Here is a 24303-nt window from a genome sequence, read left to right as displayed (position 1 = left end):
CCGGACCACGCCCTCTTCACTCTGCTACCCCCAGGGAAAAGGTGCAGGAGCCTAAATAAAGACGGGCACTCAACGGGCACAAGGACAGCTTCTTCCCCGCTGCCATCAGATGCCTGAATAATCAATGAACCACAGCCACTGGCTGCTATTTCAATGTTGTTTCCTGGTAATGTTGCAAGATGAACGTTGCGGCCGCGAAACCCCGAATTTCACGACCTGTTCATGCTAATACATTCGGATTCTGACCATCAATCTGATGCACGGAGTGGGAGCCCTCGCTGCCCCCGGAGGCGGAGCCGGCCGCCTGACGTCAGGCGCGGTATAAATGCGGCCGCGGCAGCCGGGGGAAAGGGGACTTCAGCTCTGTCAGAGGAGGGTCGGTTCCCACACAACGGAGGTGGGGGGTGGTGGTGGGGGGGAGGAGGGAGGGATCGGCCGGCAGACAAAGGGACTCCGGAGCCGGCCAGCAGACGGAAAAAGCACCTGAAGGGGAGGGAAAGCAGAAAGCGAGCCCCCCGCAGCCATGCCAGCCAGCGACCCCGGCAACCGCCTGCAGATCCAGTTCGGGCTCATCAACTGCGGCAAGAAGTATCTGACGGCCGAAGCGTTCGGCTTCAAGATCAACGCATCGGCCAGCACCATGAAGAAGAAGCAGATCTGGACTCTGGAGCAGAACGGCGAGGACTCCAGCGTGGTGTTCTTCAAGAGCCACTTGGGCAGGTACCTGGCGGCGGACAAGGACGGCAACGTGACCGGTGACAGCGAGCAGCCGGCCGCCGACTGCCGCTTCCTCATCGTCGCCCACGACGACGGCCGCTGGTCGCTGCAGTCCGAGCCGCACAGGCGCTACTTCGGCGGCACCGAGGACCGCCTCGCCTGCTTCGCCCAGACCATCTCGGTGGCGGAGAAGTGGAGCGTCCACCTCGCCATGCACCCGCAAGCCAACATCTTCAGCGTGACCAGGAAGCGGTACGCGCACCTCAGCCCCAAGGACGAGATCGCCATCGATCGCGACTGTCCCTGGGGGCTGGACTCCCTCATCACCCTGGTCTTTCAGGACCAGAAGTACAGCGTGCAGACCAGCGACAACCGCCTGCTCCGCCACGACGGCCAGCTGGTGGAGAGGCCCGAACCCGCCACCGGCTACACCCTGGAGTTCCGGTCCGGCAAGGTGGCCTTTCGGGACTCCCAGGGCAAGTACCTGGCGCCTTCGGGACCCACCGGCACCATGAAATCTGGCAAGAGCACCAAGGCGGGCAAGGATGAGCTCTTTGTCCTGGAGCAGAGCTACCCCCAGGTCGTCCTGAAGGCTGCCAATGGCAGGAATGTCTCCATTCGGCAAGGTAAGCCCCCCCCCCCCCAAAAAAAAACGTCAAGCCAAAGAAAGATGGTGCACCTCATCAATGCAAGGCGTGGCTTTCTGATCTCAAGCCTTGCAGTTGACCACATATGTCCCGAGACTTGCTCACCGTGTAGGGCTTCTGGTGCACGTTTTTTGTGACCTTGGGTTAAATGCCTGATGAATCCATCAGCCCCCCCGCCCCCCCCCCCCAGAAACTGCAAGTACTTTAGGGCGAGGTTAGTTTCCATCCACCCAAGTCTCATCCGGTGATTTTCTTGTGAGGCAGGGTCGCGTTTGACTCGGGAGGGTTCCAGGATCATTGGCTGGGACGGGATCGAACGAAGGGGGCTCCTTGCCCTCAGTTGGTCTCCTGCAGCTGCTCACAATTGCTTTGCTCCTTCATTACAGCCAAGGCATAATCGCCCCATTGTGCAGAGAACAATCCCAACAGTTTCCCTGCCAGCAAAGCCATCTCCCACTTTAGAGGTGGAGTAAAGCAAGGGAAACAGCCTATCGATTATTAAATGGGGGGGGTGACAAGAAGAAATGTAGCCAGTTAACCATTTTGAAACTGTCCCGAAAAGGAGCTGCATCTCGACAGTAAACAGCCGCGTGTTGAAATTCCGCTCTGTAATCGCCTTCAATCTCACACCACAAAGGGTCCCAGTCGAGGACGGGGCTCACGCTGGAGACGAGTGGCTGCAGCAGCGGCCTCTCCCACATTCCCCTGTCGGTCAAGGCAACCGGCTGCCGTTTCCATACGAAATGTACCCGGAGGAACCATTTTTAGCCTCGCCCCCCCCCCCCCAATAAAAAACGAAATCTCACTCAGCAACACCAGAACAAAAACCAGATGTGTGTTATTTGAGCTCTTAAAGGATTTTTTTTTGTTGCTGCCAGTTTCGGGTCGGCCGACAGAAATGTTTTTTTTTCTGCCAAATCCCTCAATATCCATAGTTGACCCATATTGACCCATATTGTGTGTCTTTTCTCATTTTCAGTATGGAATTTCTTTTCTTCCACTTGATTTTTCAAGCATTTGTATTTCAATTTGCAGGAAAAAAACTGAGCAAATAAATGGGTGCTGAATTTTTATGTAAGCAAAAAAAAAACGACATGGAAATGAAAATAATGCTGGAACCACATAGCAACAGCTTGGACTTTCCAAAATTCTGCCTGACCATTGTTTTCATTTCTAATTTCCCAAGTCTGTAGGTTCTTCTTTTCCCAAGTAATGTAGTGATTTCCCCATTAGGCAACAGATCAATTGACGAAGCCCAACTTCAATGAATCGAAATAGAGGCAGACAAGCATTTGCTTTTGGGAAATGTCCTTGGGGTAATTTATGAAAATGCCATTTGATTTGGAACTATGTGCACCTTTAACAACCTGTTCAAACATTTGGTTAATGCGATCAAGCTAAGTGACCCCCCCAAAAAAACCCAAAGTGGATGGTAAAGGTGTTGGAGATGGGCAGATCTGTTTGGAATGAATTCTAGTTTTGACCCAGACCTCAGCAGTGGTGATGAAAGTTTTGGCTGTGCTAGAGCTTGACTTTGAGGGCTGGAGGCTATCACATTAAAAAGAATACAGGCTTTGAAGAACTGAAGTGGGACTTTATCATGCCTTTGGCTTCTCTTTCTCTGACTGTAAGAGGTGCTTGGCCATTTCTGCTGATGGTGAATCTGTCTGCCTTATGGCAGACTAAAGGTAATTTTGTGTAATGTTACACTTTTTATTACATGACAATAAAGGAATCTTGCATGTCTCTAGATGATTTGATAGGATCATAACTGATCTTGTACATTCATGCACTAACCAAAGTATTAATGAATATCTCAATCTCTCAACCTGTCTTGATTCTATTTGGCAACTGAGTCTCTAGGTTAGAGAAGGTCAAATTACTTCTCTACAGTTCAAGAAATATCCCATCTATTCTGAATCAAGTAACATGAAAATTTCACACTGGTTTATACTTCCTTCCAATATATGGGAACCAATCAGAATCTGGTTTTTAAAAACAGTAGGCCTTTTTATAGAGGAGAAAAAAGTGAATGTAAAGGCAGATATTCTCTGCCTTCACATCGATTCACCTACCTGATCCTGCCAGGGGATTGATTGTCCCAGAGATGGAGCGAGTTGCTTCGCCCCACTCCATAAAGGCACTCTTGCTGAAGCCGACTGCAATGATGTCATCAGCCTGAGACCCAGGAGCCATCACCAGGGCAACAATGTGATTGGTGCTGGGGTTAGGGCTCCCTCCTGCCACCCACACACATTGATTCATTTTAAGGTGGTACATCGGGTTCATGCGTTGAAAGATAAATTGGCCCGTATCTTTCCTAATATTAGCCCTACTGTGATAGATGTCAATCACAAGTGGCCACACTAATGCATGTGTTTTGGACTTGCTCTGTATTTGACAGATATTTCCAAGACTTTGGATTATACCCAGTGTTAAGTGACATTGACTGCTATTTTGGAATTAGAGTTCCAGAGTTGGGGTCAAATTTCCACTTATGCACATTGGGCTGTAGCCTTTACTACACTGTTGGCCAAAGAGCCATTTTATTGAAATGGAAAGTTCATAATTTGATCCACTGGCTCTCTAGTTGTGTCCTATTTAAGTTTAGAAAAAGTTAGGTATCAAAAGTGAAAATTCTAAGTTTGAAGAGACTGGGTGTCCTTTTATAAACTATTTTTGCATGAGTTAATTTGTATTTTGCCTTCACCTCCCAGACTGTTCTGGATTTCTTTTTTTTATTGGGAAGACCAGATAGTTTGTACTGATGTGTTGTAGTGAACTCTCAGTTTAGGCTGCCCAGCCCTTTGTTGTTGTTGCTGTTTTGGTTATTTTGGTGGGATTTTAACCACATTTTTTCCTATTTTGATTATTCCAAATTGAGGAGAAAAGGATGCTATTGTTCAATGTTATTATGTTATAAGTTGTATTGTGTATTGCAATATATTGATATTTTGTTTTTACTATTTGATTTTCTGCATTCTATTCTCATGAATTGTTGTAATATTTAATAAAAATTGAAAAAGAGAGAAAATATAAGGCCATTATTCCCATAAAACTCAATCACCAGATAAGTAATGAATTCTTTCTTATTGCACACTGCTAAATGTACTTGGATCACTTGTTGGTTCTTCAACATACAGGTACATAGAATAATACCTAGTGTCGCCGAGAATATTCTCCCAGAATCACAGTGCGGCTTTCGCGCAAACAGAGGAACTACTGACATGGTCTTTGCCCTCAGACAGCTCCAAGAAAAGTGCAGAGAACAAAACAAAGGACTCTACATCACCTTTGTTGACCTCACCAAAGCCTTCGACACCGTGAGCAGGAAAGGGCTTTGGCAAATACTAGAGCGCATCGGATGTCCCCCAAAGTTCCTCAACATGATTATCCAACTGCACGAAAACCAACAAGGTCGGGTCAGATACAGCAATGAGCTCTCTGAACCCTTCTCCATTAACAATGGCGTGAAGCAAGGCTGTGTTCTCGCACCAACCCTCTTTTCAATCTTCTTCAGCATGATGCTGAACCAAGCCATGAAAGACCCAACAATGAAGACGCTGTTTACATCCGGTACCACACGGATGGCAGTCTCTTCAATCTGAGGTGCCTGCAAGCTCACACCAAGACACAAGAGCAACTTGTCCGTGAACTACTCTTTGCAGACGATGCCGCTTTAGTTGCCCATTCAGAGCCAGCTCTTCAGCGCTTGACGTCCTGCATTGCGGAAACTGCCAAAATGTTTGGCCTGGAAGTCAGCCTGAAGAAAACTGAGGTCCTCCATCAGCCAGCTCCCCACCATGACTACCAGCCCCCCCACATCTCCATCGGGCACACAAAACTCAAAACGGTCAACCAGTTTACCTATCTCGGCTGCACCATTTCATCAGATGCAAGGATCGACAATGAGATAGACAACAGACTCGCCAAGGCAAATAGCGCCTTTGGAAGACTACACAAAAGAGTCTGGAAAAACAACCAACTGAAAAACCTCACAAAGATAAGTGTATACAGAGCCGTTGTCATACCCACACTCCTGTTCGGCTCCGAATCATGGGTCCTCTACCGGCACCACCTACGGCTCCTAGAACGCTTCCACCAGCGTTGTCTCCGCTCCATCCTCAACATCCATTGGAGCGCTTTCATCCCTAACGTCGAAATACTCGAGATGGCAGAGGTCGACAGCATCGAGTCCACGCTGCTGAAGATCCAGCTGCGCTGGATGGGTCACGTCTCCAGAATGGAGGACCATCGCCTTCCCAAGATCGTGTTATATGGTGAGCTCTCCACTGGCCACCGTGACAGAGGTGCACCAAAGAAAAGGTACAAGGACTGCCTAAAGAAATCTCTTGGTGCCTGCCACATTGACCACCGCCAGTGGGCTGATAACGCCTCAAACCGTGCATCTTGGCGCCTCACAGTTTGGCGGGCAGCAACCTCCTTTGAAGAAGACCGCAGAGCCCACCTCACTGACAAAAGGCAAAGGAGGAAAAACCCAACACCAATTTTCCCCTGCAACCGTGTCTGCCTGTCCCGCATCGGACTTGTCAGCCACAAACGAGCCTGCAGCTGACGTGGACTTTTACCCCCTCCATAAATCTTCGTCCGCGAAGCCAAGCCAAAGAAAGACATAGAACAACTTGTACATTTGATGAATCCCTCATTTGATTAAAGGTCTCTGATCATTGTTACCCATATCAGACTAATTTACTGTTTTAATTTTATACAAATGCATGTTTTGGGGACCCAAGTACAATTGTGGTTTTCCTGTCTACTGCCTTTATCTCATTTCATATTGGGGCCACTGGTCTCCTTTGTCTTTTTCTCAACATTAAGCATCCTGGAGTACTGAATTCCTAAATTTGGTCACCATAAGAAATTTATTTCTAATGGCTGTTTAGATCGCACATCCATTTATTTTTGTGCTGTTAAATCACCACCACCTAAAGTTGAAGCTTAGGACCGTGATAGGTGATTTATGGTAGGTAATCCTAACCTGTCTTAATGGTGGATGTGGAGCAGTTGTTTTTTTTGTGTGTGAAAGAATTTGGAATGAGGTGTAACCTATTTAAATCAAATAAATGAGGGTGTGGTTTTTTGGAACTCTTCCTCCCAATATTAGGGGAAGCAATCTTTGATTATTTTTAAAGGAGTTGATAATTTCCTGATAAACAAATGGGATGAAAGATGACAGTGGTTAAATAACAAAATTGGGGTTTCAATCGCATTGGCTCTGATCTTATTAAATGGCAGAATAAGTTGCAGAACTTGTGAAAGATGCATGCATTCAGTTCAGTCTATTCAGCTTTCCCTGCTTTGACACTTCATTGAAGATAGACAATTGTTTGAAGTTGATGACTATTTGCCATTGTGCATTATTGCATTGCCTCCTGTGAGTCTCAAATTGCCCTTCACTAGAACTGCCTGACCCTACCCACCATGTAGGGGGCGTAGACCTAAAACTATTGACCATTCAGATATAAATTTCATACAGATCGGGCAGTTTTGACGAGTTCTGTCTGTGGGTCCAAGCTAAAACTCACATTTACCAGCTATTTTAATGTCTATTATCATTCTCGCTGCTGTCTGTCCTCATTGCCAGGAGGAGGCCAAGCATAAACACGAGCGAGAACATTTATTCATCCTGGACAGCCTTCAACCCAACAGCGTGGAAGTTGTTTCAATTTTGGGTAATCGCCAGCTCCATCTTTTTACTACTATTCTTGCCTCTCTCTCTCTCTCTCTCTCTCCTTTCTTTCTCTCTCTCTCTCTTTCTCCCCCCCCCTCCCCAATTCTCTTCTAAAGGCCAACCTGCATAAAAATACTGAATTTTTCTACATAAAGAAACTGCAGTTGATGGCACAAAGCATTTTGTAATATCTGCTACATTCACTAGGGTGGTAATGTGAATTAACTTGGGTATCTTCTCCCTGAGCAACATCGACTTCATTGAAGTTTGAATTGCATTGTTGGCTCTTGGGCAGGATTTATTGTTCCCAAGCATGACGCCAGACTTCTGGAACTTTTGTGGGAAATGATTGACAGGAGGACAAAAAAGTATCCTGTTCTCAAAGCTTGCTTGGAGTGGGGAGAGGAATGCACCATTTTAGTTCTTCCTAAGAAACCCTGGCCCACTGTGAACAGAGTGCACCATCTTGCAGATTACTAGCTTGTTTTATCAGCCACCACCTGACCCTTATGGAAGAATCTGCAGTTCTCATATTGATGTCACCTGGCATTTGGAACCCACAGAGTGGAGTGGAAATGCAGAGAGCCGCTATCGATCTGGAGAGATTTGAGATTGAAACTATTTGAAAACGTGGGAATATTGGTCATAATTGGGTCATGATTTGCTCATTGAAAGTCCACTTTTTGAAGGGGATAGTAGTTAATTTTATTTAAATGGTTTTTACAGACCTGAGCAGTTCAAATTGTTAAAAAGAATTCATGCAAATTTTCCACTGATCATTGGTTGGTATTACATGAAGTTTACTGTTTGAAGACTCTTGTGTGTGGAGATGGGGACAAATTCTGCTATTTGTATTTCACAGAAATTCTATTATTTGATTGTAAAGGGAAAAATCAAAACCTTTCTGGAGAGAACCAACTATAATTATTAATAGAAATTTCACACCCTCGCACCTGGTGTGGCATAAGGTTTCTTGGAATGGTGAAATTGCTCCTGTCACTTCCCTTCTATGTACTAATAAACATTCTCTTATTTGTCAGGAACTAGCTCACTTGGAAACATGTAGAATTTTTAGGGAAAAAGATTTGTACAGTATATTTCAGAGCAGCTTGTAATGAATTCAGGAAATGCAGTAGCCAAATTGCACATGGAAAGCTTCTATACATTGCAAATTAACTCGGGATTCTCCTGTTAAATAATTTCTGGTACAAGCATTAAACATAAGCTGGAGAATTTTAACACAATGTCAACTTTATTTTTAAAATCAGTGCTGAACTTTACATACTTTTAAAGTTTGTGGAGCTGTTCTGTGAGATTGATGTAGGTGTGAAACATGGTCTGATACCCTGCACTTTAATGGGTGTGGGCAGGATGAAGATTGGAAAAATTTTGGGGCAGGTTGTGTACAAGTGAAGTTCCATTGTGAACCAGCATATAGCTAGTTTCTCAATGTGCTGTGTAATATTTGTGTACTGTCTCTTGCTGAATTATTACATGCAAGTCCACTAATGCGAAGTGTCCAATTTTTCCTTGGTTTCAACTAATCTGTGCCAGGCACGAGGCATGCTGTTGGTTCTATTTGACTAACCTCACTTAACTCTCTATGCATTTGTTATTGTTCTGCAAAATTGCCTGAGCACTTGACAGAAAGATTTAAATTACTTTTTATGTTCATCGAGCGATAACATTTGTTAAACAGTGGCATTTGTAAAATAGCATTGTAATTATGCATTTGCAGAGAAAATGTGCAATGAAATCTAGGTGAGGCTTGCTACCATTAATCCTACTTTGTTGGATTAAGAGGGGTCATATCTCCCAAGTAGTGGCAGCATCTCAACTGGAGGAACTTTTTTTTTCTCATAATTTTACTGCCTTTTTAAAAAAAATATCACATCCTAATAGTTACCAGGAATACAGAACCCAAAAACACGTTATGTGCTTCTGCATTAAGCTATTGTTTAATTTTTTTCCTTTGATCTTTTTATTGAGAATGGGATGGTTGGCAGTAGGTGAACCAGAAATGACTTGCGCTCAGTTTAAAATGTGATTAATGGTCCCCGATTGAAATGGAAACATTTAATAGGATAAATGGTTTGCTTCTGGGGAGTTTTAATCTCTTGGCACATGAACTAAGGATTTCCCCAAGATGTGTTGATGTCGATTTTCCATGGTATGGTGTCCCTGCAATTACCGTCAGTGAACTAAATTCATCTTTTTCTGCAAAAGGAGTTGTTTAGTCCTTTGGAACTGTCTGGCTTGCAAGTTCTGTAAGGATTTGTAGAATTTATGTAGTACCAAGATTAAACAAGAAATCTGCAGAGGCTGGAGGACTGGAACAATGCACATGGCTGGCCGTGCGGCATCTATGGGGGGGGTGGTTAGGCTGTTGTAAGGGCTCAGACCTGAAGTGCTGGCCTGCCTTCTGGTTTCCATGGATGTTACATGACCTGCTGAGACTTATGCTAGTGTATTGTGTGGTCCTAAATTTGTTGAGCTTTGTTTTAACCATCTGGTTAATCCACTGGCTTAATGAGTGCAGGGATCTGTGTAGAGATTAGCGATTCACTATGTTTACTGATTCTCAAAGTCTCTTAATTAGTTTTGTAAACTTGTAATTTTTGTGGTTCTCCAAGTCCTCCTACAACAGCCTCCCAAGCAAACTTTATAGGAACTAATTCCACTTCCCTAAAGTCTGCCCTTGTGAGATGGATGTCTCTGGTTGTTTATCTTGTAAAATGAAGTTTCTTAAATTGACAGCATTAAAGTTTCAAAGCATAGATATTAAATTCACTTTTTGTGCTACTTGGAGAATTGAAAACTACTTGGAGAATTGAAAACCTATTAGCTCAAGATGTTCAATGTGTGCAAAATTTTTAATTTTACATTGCAACATCTGGACCACGAACTTTTGATGTGAATCCTGAATCTTTGTGCCATTAGACAAAGGGTGTAGTTTCGGGAGTGAAGACACTGAAACTAGGCTGCGCAATCTGACGTGGTGAGAGTCAGGATGAAGGTGGGAATCCCATAAAAGAACTTTAGCAGCATGGGATCCCTAGAAGGACACTTTGGCTGAATCAGAAAAAAATAGCTGATTTCAATGAGGAGTCCTTAAAAGCAATTTGTATGAGCACTGCACCTTATGAATCTTGAGATTCGACTTGATTTTTGCAGTTGGTCTATAAATTCCATGTAGTTCAGGTTTGGAACAATGATGTAAATTTCTCATGAAATTTTGTACTGTATTCTTGAAAGCATAGGCATATTTTATCATTTCCGTGCACATAAAACATTGAGTGTCTCTCGTGAATTCTGGCTCACTTTTTTTGTATTAATTTTCTGTACCTCCCATTCTTTAGTCAGAATTTGATTTTTATTGCTGCTTTCAGATGTTTCTGAATGAATTTTCCCTGAAGGTGGTGGCTCCAATCCCTGAGTTGATCAAAAGCCTTTTGCTACTTTAAACTCAAAGTAATGTGACTTCATTTTATCTCTTTGGACACTTCTGGAGGCTGAAATTTCACCTGATTCTGCCAGAACAAATTGGGGAGAAAATAAAATTTTAATTAAATAGCAAACTGAAAAATTAAGAAGTTCATTTGCAATTTAATACGAGTCCTAGTTATGTCATTGACCTTTTAATCTATGACTTGGGTGCACCCTGCTTGCAAAGTATTTCTCATTTGAGCGTGCAATGTACCAAATCCAAGGTGGATAGCCTCACATTTTGCCATGTTGAAATCTGTGGCATCCTTGCTCATTCACTTAATTTGGTGATGTAATGTTTCCAATGACTAATACGATCTACTTTTTAAAAACTTCCCAATGCTATCTATTTTTGGTGTAATTCATGGACTTTTTAAACCATATAACCTGGGCAATTCATTGAAAATGAATGAGGTACCAAAAGAGATCCTTGTGTGTTGTTGTGAATGAGAAAACATTTGATGGGTCTCAAAAGCAAGGATTTTGAACACCGTCTAGCAGTATTTACAGAAGACACATGTGGGAAGATCATAATGGAAATAAGGTACGCCCACAATATATAGAAGACTAGTGTGGGAAAATTGCAAAGGGAATAAAATGCATGCACCCATCTATGCTACTAGGGCAGGGCTTACCAAACTTTTTCTTTTCACATACCTCTTTAACTAATCCCTACACCATAGGATGTTCTGTGATTAGTAAGGGATTACTTATGTGAGTGGAAAGAAAAAGTTTGAAAACCACTGTTTTAATTGTGCCTAATTGACGTTATGTACACACTTTTAGAACTCCAATGGAAATGGGCCAATGACAATTTTTCTCAAGCAAAATAGTTCAGTAATAATTGGGTCTAGAGCAGTGATTCTCAACCTTCCTTTCCCACTCACATCCCACCTTAAGTAATCACAGAGCACCAGTGGCATAAGGATTACTGCTATGTGAGTGGAAAGAGTTTGGGAAACCCTGTACTGGGGACATTAACTGAAGGGCACCCAACCCTATAACAGTGCTCACCTTACCAAACTATTCTCCAGTGCTGTTCCACTGTATTTGGCCTGGAGTGGTCCCTCAAAGATGGTAAAGAGAAAGAACCAAGCACACGTGGCACCCTTTATCGTACGGGGAAGGGGGGGGGGCAGTCCTGCCCAGGTCATTTACAAGGAGCCAATGGCTCAGTAAGGTCTAATCAATTACTGAGTCAAGGCCAAATACAGGAGGGCTGGAGGGTCAAGCCCAGGTAATTTACCAGGAGGGCTGGAGGGTCAAGCCCAGGTAATTTACCAGGAGGGCTGGAGGGTCAAGCCCAGGTAATTTACCAGGAGGGCTGGAGGGTCAAGCCCAGGTAATTTACCAGGAGGGCTGGAGGGTCAAGCCCAAGTAATTTACCAGGAGGGCTGGAGGGTCAAGCCCAGGTAATTTACCAGGAGGGCTGGAGGGTCAAGCCCAGGTAATTTACCAGGAGGGCTGGAGGGTCAAGCCCAGGTAATTTACCAGGAGGGCTGGAGGGTCAAGCCCAGGTAATTTACCAGGAGGGCTGGAGGGTCAAGCCCAGGTAATTTACCAGGAGGGCTGGAGGGTCAAGCCCAGGTAATTTAAATGGTACCAATGGCTTGGTGCCAGGAAGGTCTAGTCAATTACAAAGGTTAGTGGCCCAAGGCTAAGTAGAAAGGTACTTAGAGGGCCAATGGTCAGATGTGCACTGATGAGTGGGGCCAAACCTTGATTGGCAGGTGGTATCTTCTGACTAGGTAGTGGGCAGTGCTGTCACGTGACAGCCACCACCCTCCACAATACACCATGACATAACCTTTGGAAGTCCTGTTGCAATATAATCTATGAGCAATACCTCCTTTTCTAAAAATACTTCAGTCACCTTCACAAAAAACAGTTCAAGAATAATCATGACCTTTTCCAGTTGAAAATGTCCAAGGCATTCACTCTTAACTCTGTCATGACCTTTTTCTTCAATAGTAGAGTAACATGTAATTTTCCAATCTAATGGAATAGAATGTGCCTGTTAGTTTGGGATGGAAATCATTTGGTTGTGGGAATTAGTTGCACCTTGAGTGTCAATTTGTTTGTGGGTAATTTGGCCTTTGAAAATGTAATTCTCTTGCTCTTACTGTGTATGAGGTGGGATGTTTGAGATGCTTTTGCCTCGCTTGAATGTGGTTGATAGACAAGTAGTCAATCAATAGGTCTGCCATTTCCTTGTTTTCATTGATGTAGCTCTTCTTTGTTTGTTGGGGCCCATTATTATTCTTTAATGTATTTCTGATGCACCAAACCCCCATTGCTGAGTTATGTCAGTCAGCAAGATCATTTTTGATCTTCTCTCAGATCTACCTTCCTGCCTCTGCTCCCTATAGTCCCTTTCACGTTGCCAATTCCGTATAGGTTAATCAGCTAATTTTGGTGGGTCTGTTCCTGGTAATCGTGCAGTGCAAAACATCCCAACCGAGCAGGGCGAGTCAAATTCAACCGGGCTCTGACACTTAGTAGGGGCAAGTAGAGCCTGGCCGAGTTAACTCACTAATAGCCTTCTGGTGGTCACCGCTGGAGGTGGCACCCTCCCCAAAATGCAGGGTTACCAATTTACCGGTAAATCATGGAACACTGAGAAGGGGTCCAGAGGTGCAACAAATCAAGCCTGGTAAGTTTTCTCACTTCCTACGTGGCAGTGTGAAAGGGGCTTTGAGATTTGCACGTCTGTGGTTAGTTTTGTCTTTTGTCACAGCTCAATGACCAAACTTGAAGTTTTGAACTGATGACATGGTGTTTGGGAGAATTGCTGAACATTGGATGTGTTTCTTTATTCCAGACTATTTTGTTTAGCGCCGGAGTCTCTGGTGGTTGTTTCTGTATTGTTATATTAAGTTCTGTTGCTGGACTCCAATAAACTAAATTAAATGCATATTATACAACTAATGTTCTTTAACCTGAAAATCACTTTTTCATGATTTTGGTTTCATTGTACTTCTGACGTTTAAATTATTGGTTAGCTAAGGATGTGGGTCAAATTGTGGTTTTGTTCAGCATTTTGTTTGTGAAAGCCGCCTGTATTTTTCAGTAAGTATTTACTGAAAGTGGGGAGTATTGGCTGTGCTGCAAAATGCAGTTTGCACCTCAAAGGTTTCCTTTTACAATATGAAAGGTGGATTGGATAGGTTGCTTTAATTAAGCTGTGGTTGCATAGGCCATGATTGACAATATTTTGTTTCTTTTCTCTTCCACCCATCTACCCGCTGTTTCTCTTAAATTGTATTCAAGAGGTAATATTGCTCTTTTGGGAGTATTTTAACCTAGTTGTCATGGTAATGCACTATTCCAGCTTGACGTACATGGGTTAAATATAATTTAAGATTGCTGCTCGTGTGTGACCATCAAGATGAGTGTGGACTTTGCGAAGTGGAGGAATATGAAGAAATGGCTTGGTATTGCAACTAAAGAGTTAAATTGTTGGTAAGGTAATTGCAATGTCCTTCAAAACCTGTTTATAAACATTTTATATTTTCACTGAAAAGGATAAAGGTGTAATGCTGTCTCAGATAGTGAAAGGATCAACTTTGATACAAATTAATGAATATAATTACTTGGACCAATTCTGAAACTTGATTATACAGTTGGATCCAAGGAATTGCATCTTCCCTTTTTCTTTGACCAACTGTTGATTGCATTTAGCATCCAAGCAGCATCTTGAAATGTGCATATCATCTCATATCATCTTTAACACTCAAAGGAGTGCAAATTGGTAACAATTTCTCAATGGAAAGATGATGTACTTTTGTGACCTTTTTTTCAATTGTATTATTTCCTGACAGTGGTTTACTTTTGAACTTGGTAGTGTGGTGCACTAATATACCTGACTTCAGTTTTCTCTGTGGTAGATGATGAAAAAAAAAGTGAGGTCATCAACTTTGGCCCATAATAATGACTGACGTTGGCTTTACTAGAACCGAGTCACTCTGGATTCCTTGTTGGTGCTTTATATACTCCTTTCACCTAGGAATCATTGCTTCTTTTGGATAATTGGGTCAGAAAAAGAACTTGTACCATTTGTAACATCATCCTGAGACTTTTAAATCTTTCTTTGTGTCAAAGTGGTAAAGTTTCTGGACCACTGATCTAGAAGAACCATAGTTTAGGATTTCTTGGTGTATTTGAGCTAGTTCTGAGAGATTCCCCAGAAATTCAAGCAGAAGTGTTGCGGTCCTGACCCTATCTTGGCAACTTTTCGGTGGTGGGGTTCAATGGAAAAGGAAACTTAATGACGTTTATTTTTATTTCTGCCAAGTGACTCAATGGTTAGTCTTGCAGTTGATCGCTGGGGCATACAAAATAAATAATTGTTGCCAGTTTTCATCAGAAATCCAGATGGACTGTGGTTTATTTTTCTACGGCACAATGGGAAAAAAAAAGAAACGTGATGATTACCTTTTCTGGACCTTCTATTAATCTAGAAATTTGACCAAACGGTTGTTAATGTGGGTTACACTTCTGTATCTGATTTTTGGGGCATCAAATGATGCCAGTCCCCATGTTATGCTTCAGGAGAAATTGGCCATCCTGGTTGACACTGGAATGATTTTGCCTTCAAAATGCCAGACTGGGACCCTGGTGAAGGAAGCTCTATAATTGTCATCTTTCAAGTCTTTTCCATTACCTTGGAATTTCTGGTCACCAACCTGGATGCCTTTGCAGATCCATGAATGGACAATTGCACTGTTTCTAGGCCTGCATTTTCCTACTTCAGCTATACTTGACCATGCCACTTTGCCAGTGCTTCCTTACTGAAGTTCCAAAAGGGTGCAGAAAACCTTAGACTTTCCCTAGCTATTTTCAACCAATTAATGCTGTAGTTTTAATTTCCTCCAAATTCCTTGTTACTTGGATAAAAGTTTGAAACAGATGTACTTTGCAGTAATATATCAAAATCTTGACTTTATAAAGCTACTACACAGGTTATTTTTTGGATGTGCGCTAGCTCTATCAAATTTAATCTTAAAATGCAGAATGCAAAATTGGTTTTTAAATATTTTAAAAGCAGTGAAACGTGAAAGTCTGCAGATGCAGTGATTGAAGTAAAATTGCAATGGTGGAGAAACTCAGCAGGTCAAGCACATACTTTATATAGCAAAGATACATAAACATTTTGAACTTGAGCCCTCCATGGTATGAGCAAAAGGTAGGAAGATGCCTGGACAAAATGATAGGGGGAGGAGCATGGGCCCACAGGCAAGAGGTAGGATAAGGGGGGGGGGTGGATTAGCTCTGAATTGAGAGGGAAGGGGGTGGAGTGCTAGAGGAAAGAAGACTGAGGGATAGGGAAGAGAGGAAGAATGATGAATGGTCAAGCAGAAACTAGAGAAGTCCAGGTTTATGCCATGGGTTGGAGAGTACCTAGACCAAATATTGCTCCTTCGATTTTTGTGTAACCCTAGTTTGGCAGTGCAGGAGGCCATGGACAGATATCTCAGCATGGGAGTAGCATGCAGAATCAAAATGCAGATCATTGGGAGATCTGTCATTAATGTGGACAGAGTGAAGGTGTTCAGTGAAGTAATCTCTGAGCCACTCCCACCCTCTAAGCTCACCAACTCTCCACCTTTTTCCCCCCTTCACCATCCTACTCCAATACTGTGTCTGTGTCCAGTTTCTCTGCTATAGAGAATATCACAGTGTGAGCACCAGATGCAGTAGATGACTCTCACAGATTCACAAAAGAAGTGTTGCTTCACATGGAAGGGATGTTCAGAGCCCAAGTTGGTGAGGTAGGAAGTGTGAGCGCAAGTGTGGCATGTTCCTCAGTCACGGGAAGGTATCAAGGGGATCGATGAGTAGACGAGGGAGTCAGAGGGATTCCTCTGCTCCACAAAGCCAACAAAAAGTCAGGCATAACTGAGGCCCATGTAGGTACCCATGCCCACTCCTTTGACTTGGAGAAAGCAGGATACAAGTCAAAGAAGTTATGAAGGGTGAGAACAAGTTATGCCAGGCAGAGGAGGGTGGTGGAGAGGAGAAGGTTTGTCTGGTGGTGGGATCACATTGTAGATGACAGAAATTGTGAAGGATATGTTAGATATAGAGGGTGGTGGAATGGCAGAGGAATCCTGCTCTTGTTATGTCAGGGGCAGAGGGGGCCAGAGCAGGTGTGTGGGAAATGGAATAGATGAAGGTAAGGGCTGAGTTGATGGTAGAGGAGAAGCCACTTTTTTTTTTTTTGAAGGACATCTTCCTTGGAATGGAAGACCTCATCCTTGCAGTAGATGCAACGGAGGAGGAATTGAAAGGAAGGAATAGAATCCTAACTGGGTGTGAAGTGTAATGGAGGTAATTCTGGGAGTTGATAGGTTTGTAGAAAATGTCTGCAGAAAGTTTCTCTCCTAAGATGGAGATCAAGAAAGGGGAGAGAGTGGCTGGAGATGAACCAATTGAATTTGAGGTTGGGTTGAAGTTAGCAGTAAAGTGAATGAAGTTGTCAAGCTCATCATGGGTACATGAGGCAGCACCGATGTCATCATCAGTGTTGAGGAGCCTTGCCTGTGTAGGCTTGTATCATGGATTGCTCTGCCACACAAAGGCAACAAAAAGTAGGCATAACTGAGGCCCATGGGGGCACCCATACCTACTCCTTTGACTTGGAGGAAGCAGGATCTGAGTCAGAAGTTGTGAAGGATGAGAACAAGTTGTGTCAGGCAGAGAAGGATGATGGTAGAGGGGAACTGGTATAAGAAACAAAGGGCTTTGAAACCTTCTGTATGGGGTTGTGGCAGAATGCAGATGTAGAGAGATTGGGTGTACATAGCGAAAAGGAGGTAGCCAAGTTCAGGGAATTGGAAGTTGGAGAAAAGAGATGGCATAAGAGGTATTGAAGATGTAGGGTCTGGACCAGATGAGGAAAAACTGGCATCTCGGTGGGTAGAAGCATGTGGAAATTACCTGAAGAATTGGGTTTGTGCATCTTGGGTGGGAGAGAATAGCACAGTGCAGGGAAGGGAAACTGATTGGAGGAGGAAGGAGATAACCAGAAGTGATGAAGTTTGAGTATGTGAGATGGTGGCTTGATATTCTATGGTGATATCCTGTTGAAGGGGTAAGTAAGGTGCCTGAGAGCTGTCATCTATGGCTTCTACAGAGTGGAGGTGAGTGCACTAGACTGCAACAACACCTCCCCTGTCTGTGGGTTTGACAGTGAGGTTAGGACTTGTGTGAAGAGTGGAATGCAGAGTGTTCAGAGAGGGTGAGATTAGAACTAGAGAGTAAGTGGTGAAATTGAGATGGTTGATGTCTCAGCAGCAATTGGAAATGGCCAGGATGAGGTCTCCAAGAGGAGGAAGGAAAGCTTAAGGCAAGAGAAGGGGGTCTTCAGTTGGTGGGTGGTGAATTATGGTGGAAGATGTAGGCACGAAGACAATGATGGTAGAAAGGTTCAACGTTGTGGTGTGCATGGAACTCATTGGATGAAGGTGAGACCACTACTGAGCATTCCTTCTCTGAGAGGGGATGGTAAAGGTCAAGTGGGAGTCAGTGTGAAGGAGGGTGTTGAGAGTAGTGGGGGGTGGGATTGGCAGGTTTGGGAGATGCAGAGTTGGGAGAGGAGGTAGGGAAGGTAGAGGATGGGGAGAGCTCAATAGATTAGATGAGGGTTAAGAGAGGTGTGAGGGGATGATTCATCTGAAATCCAGCAGCAGTGGTATCCAAGGTGTCAGCTGTGGTTTGGTGTGGGAATTATTTTTCTTAAAACTGTTTTTACAGCATTCTGCTAGAAGTTCCACATTCAGAAATGTAAACTAGTCAATCTGATGGTATTCTAATTTTGGTTTAGCCAACAGTCTCTTTTGATGGTTGAATACTTCAATATAGTTAGGAATGGACCCCTTCCCTTTTAAGTGAACCGGTCCTAAACCTTTTTTGAGTTGATTAATTTGTAACTGCATACCAAGTGTGGAGTTTGAGTATAGGGATACAAACTGAACTCTATTCAAATTGGTGCTTCCAAGTTCAAAAGCATAAAGTAAGCATCTTTTTTTTATAATTACCTGGCATTCTTCCAAACTTTAGATGAGTCTGATCTATTTTGATTTCTCCTCGTTGGACAATGCCACTCTTTTAGCATCCCAGGAATGGCTAGTAGACCATTTTGTGTATTTAGCCTTTCATGAGTGGGGAGACTTGTCAGTACATGATAGCAGTCTCACCCACAACTATCTGGCTTAGTTGATGTGCTTTTAATAAATACTATTGTGCTTTTTGACCCTTTATGCATGGAGGTCTTTGTCTGAAGTCAAAGTCAACTTTGAGATTCACTAATTAGCTGTTCTGCAGAAGTGTGTGAAATGGGTAGAAATATCTGAAACAATATTCTTAAAAAATGTCAGCGAGGAGGGATCCTGGGCAAGATTAATTTCACCACTTTGCTTTCAATATGCTTCTTTAGCTTTAAATTTGCTTTCCTCACGAGAAGAAAGAAATGGTTGTGTGTCTGGTTCCATTTGCTAAAGGAAAAGTGATGTAATTTGATCAGGTTGATCTTTAACTGGGGGGGGGGGGGGGGGGGGGGTGGTTAACGTGTAATTTTTGCCCTGGTTTGCTTTTCTAATGGCATGATTTGGTCCTGAAAGGCATGGACCTGTCTGCTAACCAGGATGAAGAAAGTGACCAAGAAACCTTTCAACTAGAAATCAACAAAGAAACCAAGAAATGTGCTTTCCGGACCTGCAATGGGAAATACTGGACACTGACGTCCAATGGAGGAGTGCAGTCTACTGCATCCATAAAGTAAGTTTACAAATCAGCATAATCTTTGTTGATAGCTCTTTGGCACAATTCCAGTGGAACTGAAATTTGTGTAGAATCACAGCTGTCAGGGATTATGCATATATTTGTGGTTTCAAAGTAATACACATTTATAAGCTCAAGCACAAGTCTGCCACAGCATAGGAAAGTTTCCCCTTTATCTGCTGTATTAGAAAACCACCCTGGCACAATCACTGCCTAAAATGCACTATGGTCTTGGAGAGGCACAAAACATGGGGAGGAGCAGTGGTTGAAGTGGGGGGGAAAAAAAACGCTGGAGAAACTCGGCAGGTCAAACAGTGTATTTTATGTAGCAAAGGTCAAGATGCAGAACCAACATTTTGGGCTTGAGCCCTTCAAGGCATGGAAAAATATCAGCAGATGCCCCAAAAAAATGATGGGGCATGGATGCAAGTGAGGAGCACGGTCTGATGGGGGGGGGGGGGGGAGAGGGGGTGCAGGGGAGGAGCACGGTCTGATGGGGGGAGGGGGGGCAGGGGAGGAGCACAGGGTGATGGGGGGAGGGGGTGATGGGGGGGAGGTGCAGGGGAGGAGCACGGTCTTATGTTGGGGGTGATGTAGGGAAGGGGGGCACAGTTTGATGAACTGCTCATACAATCCCTTCAAGAGTCTCCTATTATTTAACAATATTTTTGTATATGTACTGCATATAAATCACTTGCAAATATGTGTGCTATATCCATGTGCAGTGTATTTTTCCAGAGGATTTCCAAAATGCCTGCTCTTATGACTGGCTTCTATCTGAAACCATGCTTTATATATTAATGCTCTTGACCATTGCCTTTCTCCTTTTTTTATTCATTGTGTTGTATTTTCCACCAATATCAACATAACCTCACAGCTCCAGAAATGGTAGTTTGAATGCCTGAATATTGCTTTGTCACCCTTGTTTTTCTGTGTCATGACTTGTTAAAATGAGGATATTTTCCAAGAATGAATCAATCATTTGTTTATTTTGTTTTCCAGAGATGACAATTGTTATTTTCAAATTGAATGGCGTGACAGGAGAATTCTTCTGAAGGCTGTCAATGGAAAATACGTGGCTGCCAAAAAGAATGGACAGCTTTGTGCCAGCATAGAAACAGCAAGTAAGTTCAAGTCCTTATTTGCAATTATACTACACCTGCATTTGTAAAGGTAGCTTAAAATTTAATTTTTCCTTTTTATGAATGTTAGTTTGAAGCCTTGGCTGTCTTGGGTTCTGAAGGATGCTGTTGCTGAGCCTGATCAGTATCCTTTCTGCTTTTGAGGTTGCAGAACCTCTGGTATAGGTAACAAACACCTAAATGCTGAAGTATTCCTTTTTCTCCCCTACCCTAATTTCAGCGGAGACTGAAGAGTTTGTAATGAAACTCATCAACAGACCTATCATGGTCCTTCGTGGAGAACATGGTTTTATCGGCTGTCGGAAAGTTACTGGAACACTAGACTCCAACAGATCTTCATACGATGTCTTCCATCTGGAGCTTAATGATGGAGCTTATAACCTCAAAGGTAAATAATTGCTCACGTTTGTACTTTTGGTGTTCTCTTCTGGGGGAGTGTTCCACAGGTGCCAGTTTCTCCACCTGAGCCCAAGTAGCAATTGTTGCTGGATTATTGTACCTGATGGACATTATTGTAGAAATTCCCTCATTCATGGTTTCCAGCTGAGTTGGTAACACGAGCAGCATTTTTGCTTTTACTGCCTCTTGCTCTCCCTGTTTCTTGATGTCTGGGCATTCTGCTTCCTCGTGTATTTCTGGTTTGATTTTTGTTTTGAGGAATGGGCACCATCCACAGGTTTAATAATACCACAATTCTTTCCTTCAAATGCTTACAATCCACTTTCCCATATCAATTTTGAACATGACGGTGATAAATTTCCTGCCAGTGCTTTGTTGCAAAGGCAGGGAGGAAAGTTATCGAAGTAAAACTAAGTGAATAGTATTGCTTGAAAATGCTATTTTCTATAATGTCTGTACTATAATTAAACTTGGTGTATATACAGTAAAACCCTTGGTATTCAGCACCTATGGAGATTGATGAGCATTTTCCAGTTGCTCGAGATTTTCATTTCCTACCAGATGCACCTGGCATTAAGAATAAACAATTTAAAAGACCAAATGCTATACTGACACTGAACTAACTTCACTTGCATGAATATGTAAACCTTAAACATTTTTTAAAAGTCTACTGAGCAGCCAAAAGATGAACAATTATATTATCGATAATTCCCCCCCCCCCCCCCCCCATAATTTACAGATAAAGCCTCTGACCTGGGCTACTCTTGCTAACCAGGGATGAGGAGATACTTAAGAGTCGCCCCCAACCTTGAGTGGCATCAACCTGGGCAACATCATTACTGTATCACACAACTTTATTCAAATAGTTGCTATGAGCAAAGCACTCCACTAGCTGAATATTTCCTCCCAACTTGACCAAAGATTTGTTATTTCAGAGAACATTTACAATTTTAAACTTGCATATATTTTGCCTGCTATTTTGTTATTTATTTTTTAAATTTATTCCTTTTTTAGTTGGATTTTGGATACTAGGGGTTTTTACTTTATTGGTGCTTAATTACTATGTTGCACTTAACCAAGATATTTTCCCCAACTCTTATCTGGTATTGTACTTCTTTGCAGATTCCACTGGAAAATATTGGATGGTTGGCAGTGATTCCTCAGTGACCAGCAGCAGTGATAAGCCTGTGGATTTCTTATTTGAATTCTGTGATTACAACAAAGTTGCAATTAAAGTAGATGGGAAGTATTTAAAGGGGGACCATGCAGGAGTGCTCAAGGCATCTGCTGACGTTATTGACTCCTCAACTCTCTGGGAGTATTAAAAGCACTTTGTGGTTTTCTAGTATCCATTTCCTGCAGTATCCTTACCATGCCTGTGATGCCTGCCTGCCTTTCATGTCCTACTGCAAACATTTTTTTTTAAAAAGAGAAATTTTGTATTCATCTTGGCTGTAGCTGCTATTAAAGATCTTCCCTAGATCTCTGCAGGGCATTTAAATCAATACTATGTGACATTCCCTTTAGCATTCCTTTATTTTTAGTGGGATTTTTCTGGACACTGTAACATTGGCAAAGTTCTGATTGAGACTATGTGCCTTTTTTCACATTGCAGCTACTCTGGTATTTCTAGCGACACTCACCCGTGCTTTGTTTTTATGCTGGGCTGGGAACTTGAGACCACTTACAACCAACCCTTGGCAAAAGGGATTCTCTGCACCCTTCATTTGCTGCGGAAGCTGTGAAAGAGTAGTTTAATCATTCATCCTTTCTGCAGAAGGCATTTTGATCCTCTGGTCATCCACCCACCGCTCATCCTCTTAGTCTGAGTGACGTTTGCTGCATTAAAAACGATCACTTTACACAGATCCAATAGTTGCCACAGTAACTGAAGAATGTTGCCATAACTTATCAACTGAATCTAGAAATCCTCAAAATCAAAGCTCCTACGAGAATAATGAAGAAACCAACAAGACTTCTTAGGAATCACTTTAAAATGTCCATCTCAAATGACAAGCTGGTCTTGTACTGTACACTTCTATTTATCTCCTGTAGATTATTTTGATGCATCGAGTACAAAGATTATGCCATGTATGAAAGCTGTGACCATCCTATGGGACTTGCCCAGCCATTGCAATTTTGTGCCTATTTACTGCCATCTAAAATTAAAGTGTGCCTAATTGCCTGTCAGTAACAGTGTTGAATAACTCTGGACACAGCAAAAGCTTGGTTGGGGGGGGGGGGGGGGGCAATAAACCACTGCCATTTTGCAAGAAGGCAGATATTGTCTAATTCAGATTCTCTGCACCCTTCATTGGCATTACTGGAATATTTTGATGTTTTGTGGGCTATTGCTGGAACTTGTAAAGCTTAAATAACTGGAAAATTTAGCATTACTTCCTCTAACGCTACCTACTTTCCCATGGTTCAGTAAAGTAAACTGCCTACCCCAGAAGGGATAAACCATTTCAGTTCAGCCACAACCCCTCCCCCTAAAATGTCAAACTCTTGTCACAAATTGATGAATTATCTGCTTCTAGGTGAAAGATGGGCAGGCATTTGGACCATAACCATTGCTTTTGTCCACCGCAGGAACTCCAGTGTTACAATGTACTTTATGGAGACTGCATGTGGTCTTGTAACTTGTTGCGGGGGGACATTGCCAAAAACTGCTTCTCTGTAATGTGAAACCTTTGTATATTATCCTCAAAAGTAAATCCAGTTGGATTAATGGTAACCAAGAATTAATACAAATGCTTTAACCTTTCAGTTTATGGCATCTTAAATCTACTTTTTTTAAAGTCTTGTAAATTACAACCTACTGTTGAAGAATTTGTGGTTGAAAACTTTCATTGTCATCAAATGTATTAAAAAAAATTCCAGCCACCAACAGGACGTTAAAAATGGTATAGACTTCAGATTTGTCCTAAATGTCAAGTTTCCATACAAATGCATCTTGTAGAAATAACACTGTACTTTGAACTTCCATTCATGCCATTTGTATAACTTGAGCAGTGTCATGTCAAATAAAAAAAAATATTGCATACGTCAAAGTTTTAGTGAATTAATCTTTGGAATCTTGAACAATGATAATTCATTATGTTTGTTGCACATGGGTCAGGACCTCTTTAGGAGTACAGTGGTGACAGAATCTTTTTTAAACTTAACCCAGTGTGGAAAACTCCATGCTGGAGAAACTCAGCAAGTCGATGTCCTTTATAAAAGCAAAGATGCATAACAGACATTTTGAGCTTGAGCCCTTCAAGGTTTCACACCTTGATGAAGGGCTCCAGCTGGAAATGTCAGTATGTATTTTTTTTTTCTTTGCTATATCAAGAACACTGACCAGCTGAGTTTCTCTAGCATGGAGTTTTAACTTCAACCATGGATTTGTGTTTACTTCCACTGTGGGTTTTTTTTTTGCTTCATTGTTCTGCAA

The 24303-nt window shown here is 42.6% G+C and overlaps 1 protein-coding gene across 1 annotated transcript; it reads left to right on the top strand.

The window, feature by feature from the left end:
* Positions 1–404: 404 nt before the first annotated feature.
* LOC138746524 (fascin-like) lies at positions 405–23917 on the top strand. The gene is made up of 5 exons (XM_069904765.1): positions 405–1343; positions 19164–19320; positions 20326–20447; positions 20686–20853; positions 21987–23917. Exons 1-5 carry the CDS (start codon positions 524–526, stop codon positions 22187–22189), a joined length of 1470 nt encoding a protein of 489 aa, XP_069760866.1. The 5' UTR covers positions 405–523; the 3' UTR covers positions 22190–23917.
* The last annotated feature ends 386 nt before the right edge of the window (positions 23918–24303 follow it).

This window comes from Narcine bancroftii, chromosome 12 (assembly GCF_036971445.1).
Source record: "Narcine bancroftii isolate sNarBan1 chromosome 12, sNarBan1.hap1, whole genome shotgun sequence".
NCBI lineage: Eukaryota > Metazoa > Chordata > Chondrichthyes > Torpediniformes > Narcinidae > Narcine > Narcine bancroftii.
The sequence above is the reverse complement of the archived record's forward strand: the minus strand, read 5'-3'. Positions and strand labels throughout refer to the sequence as shown.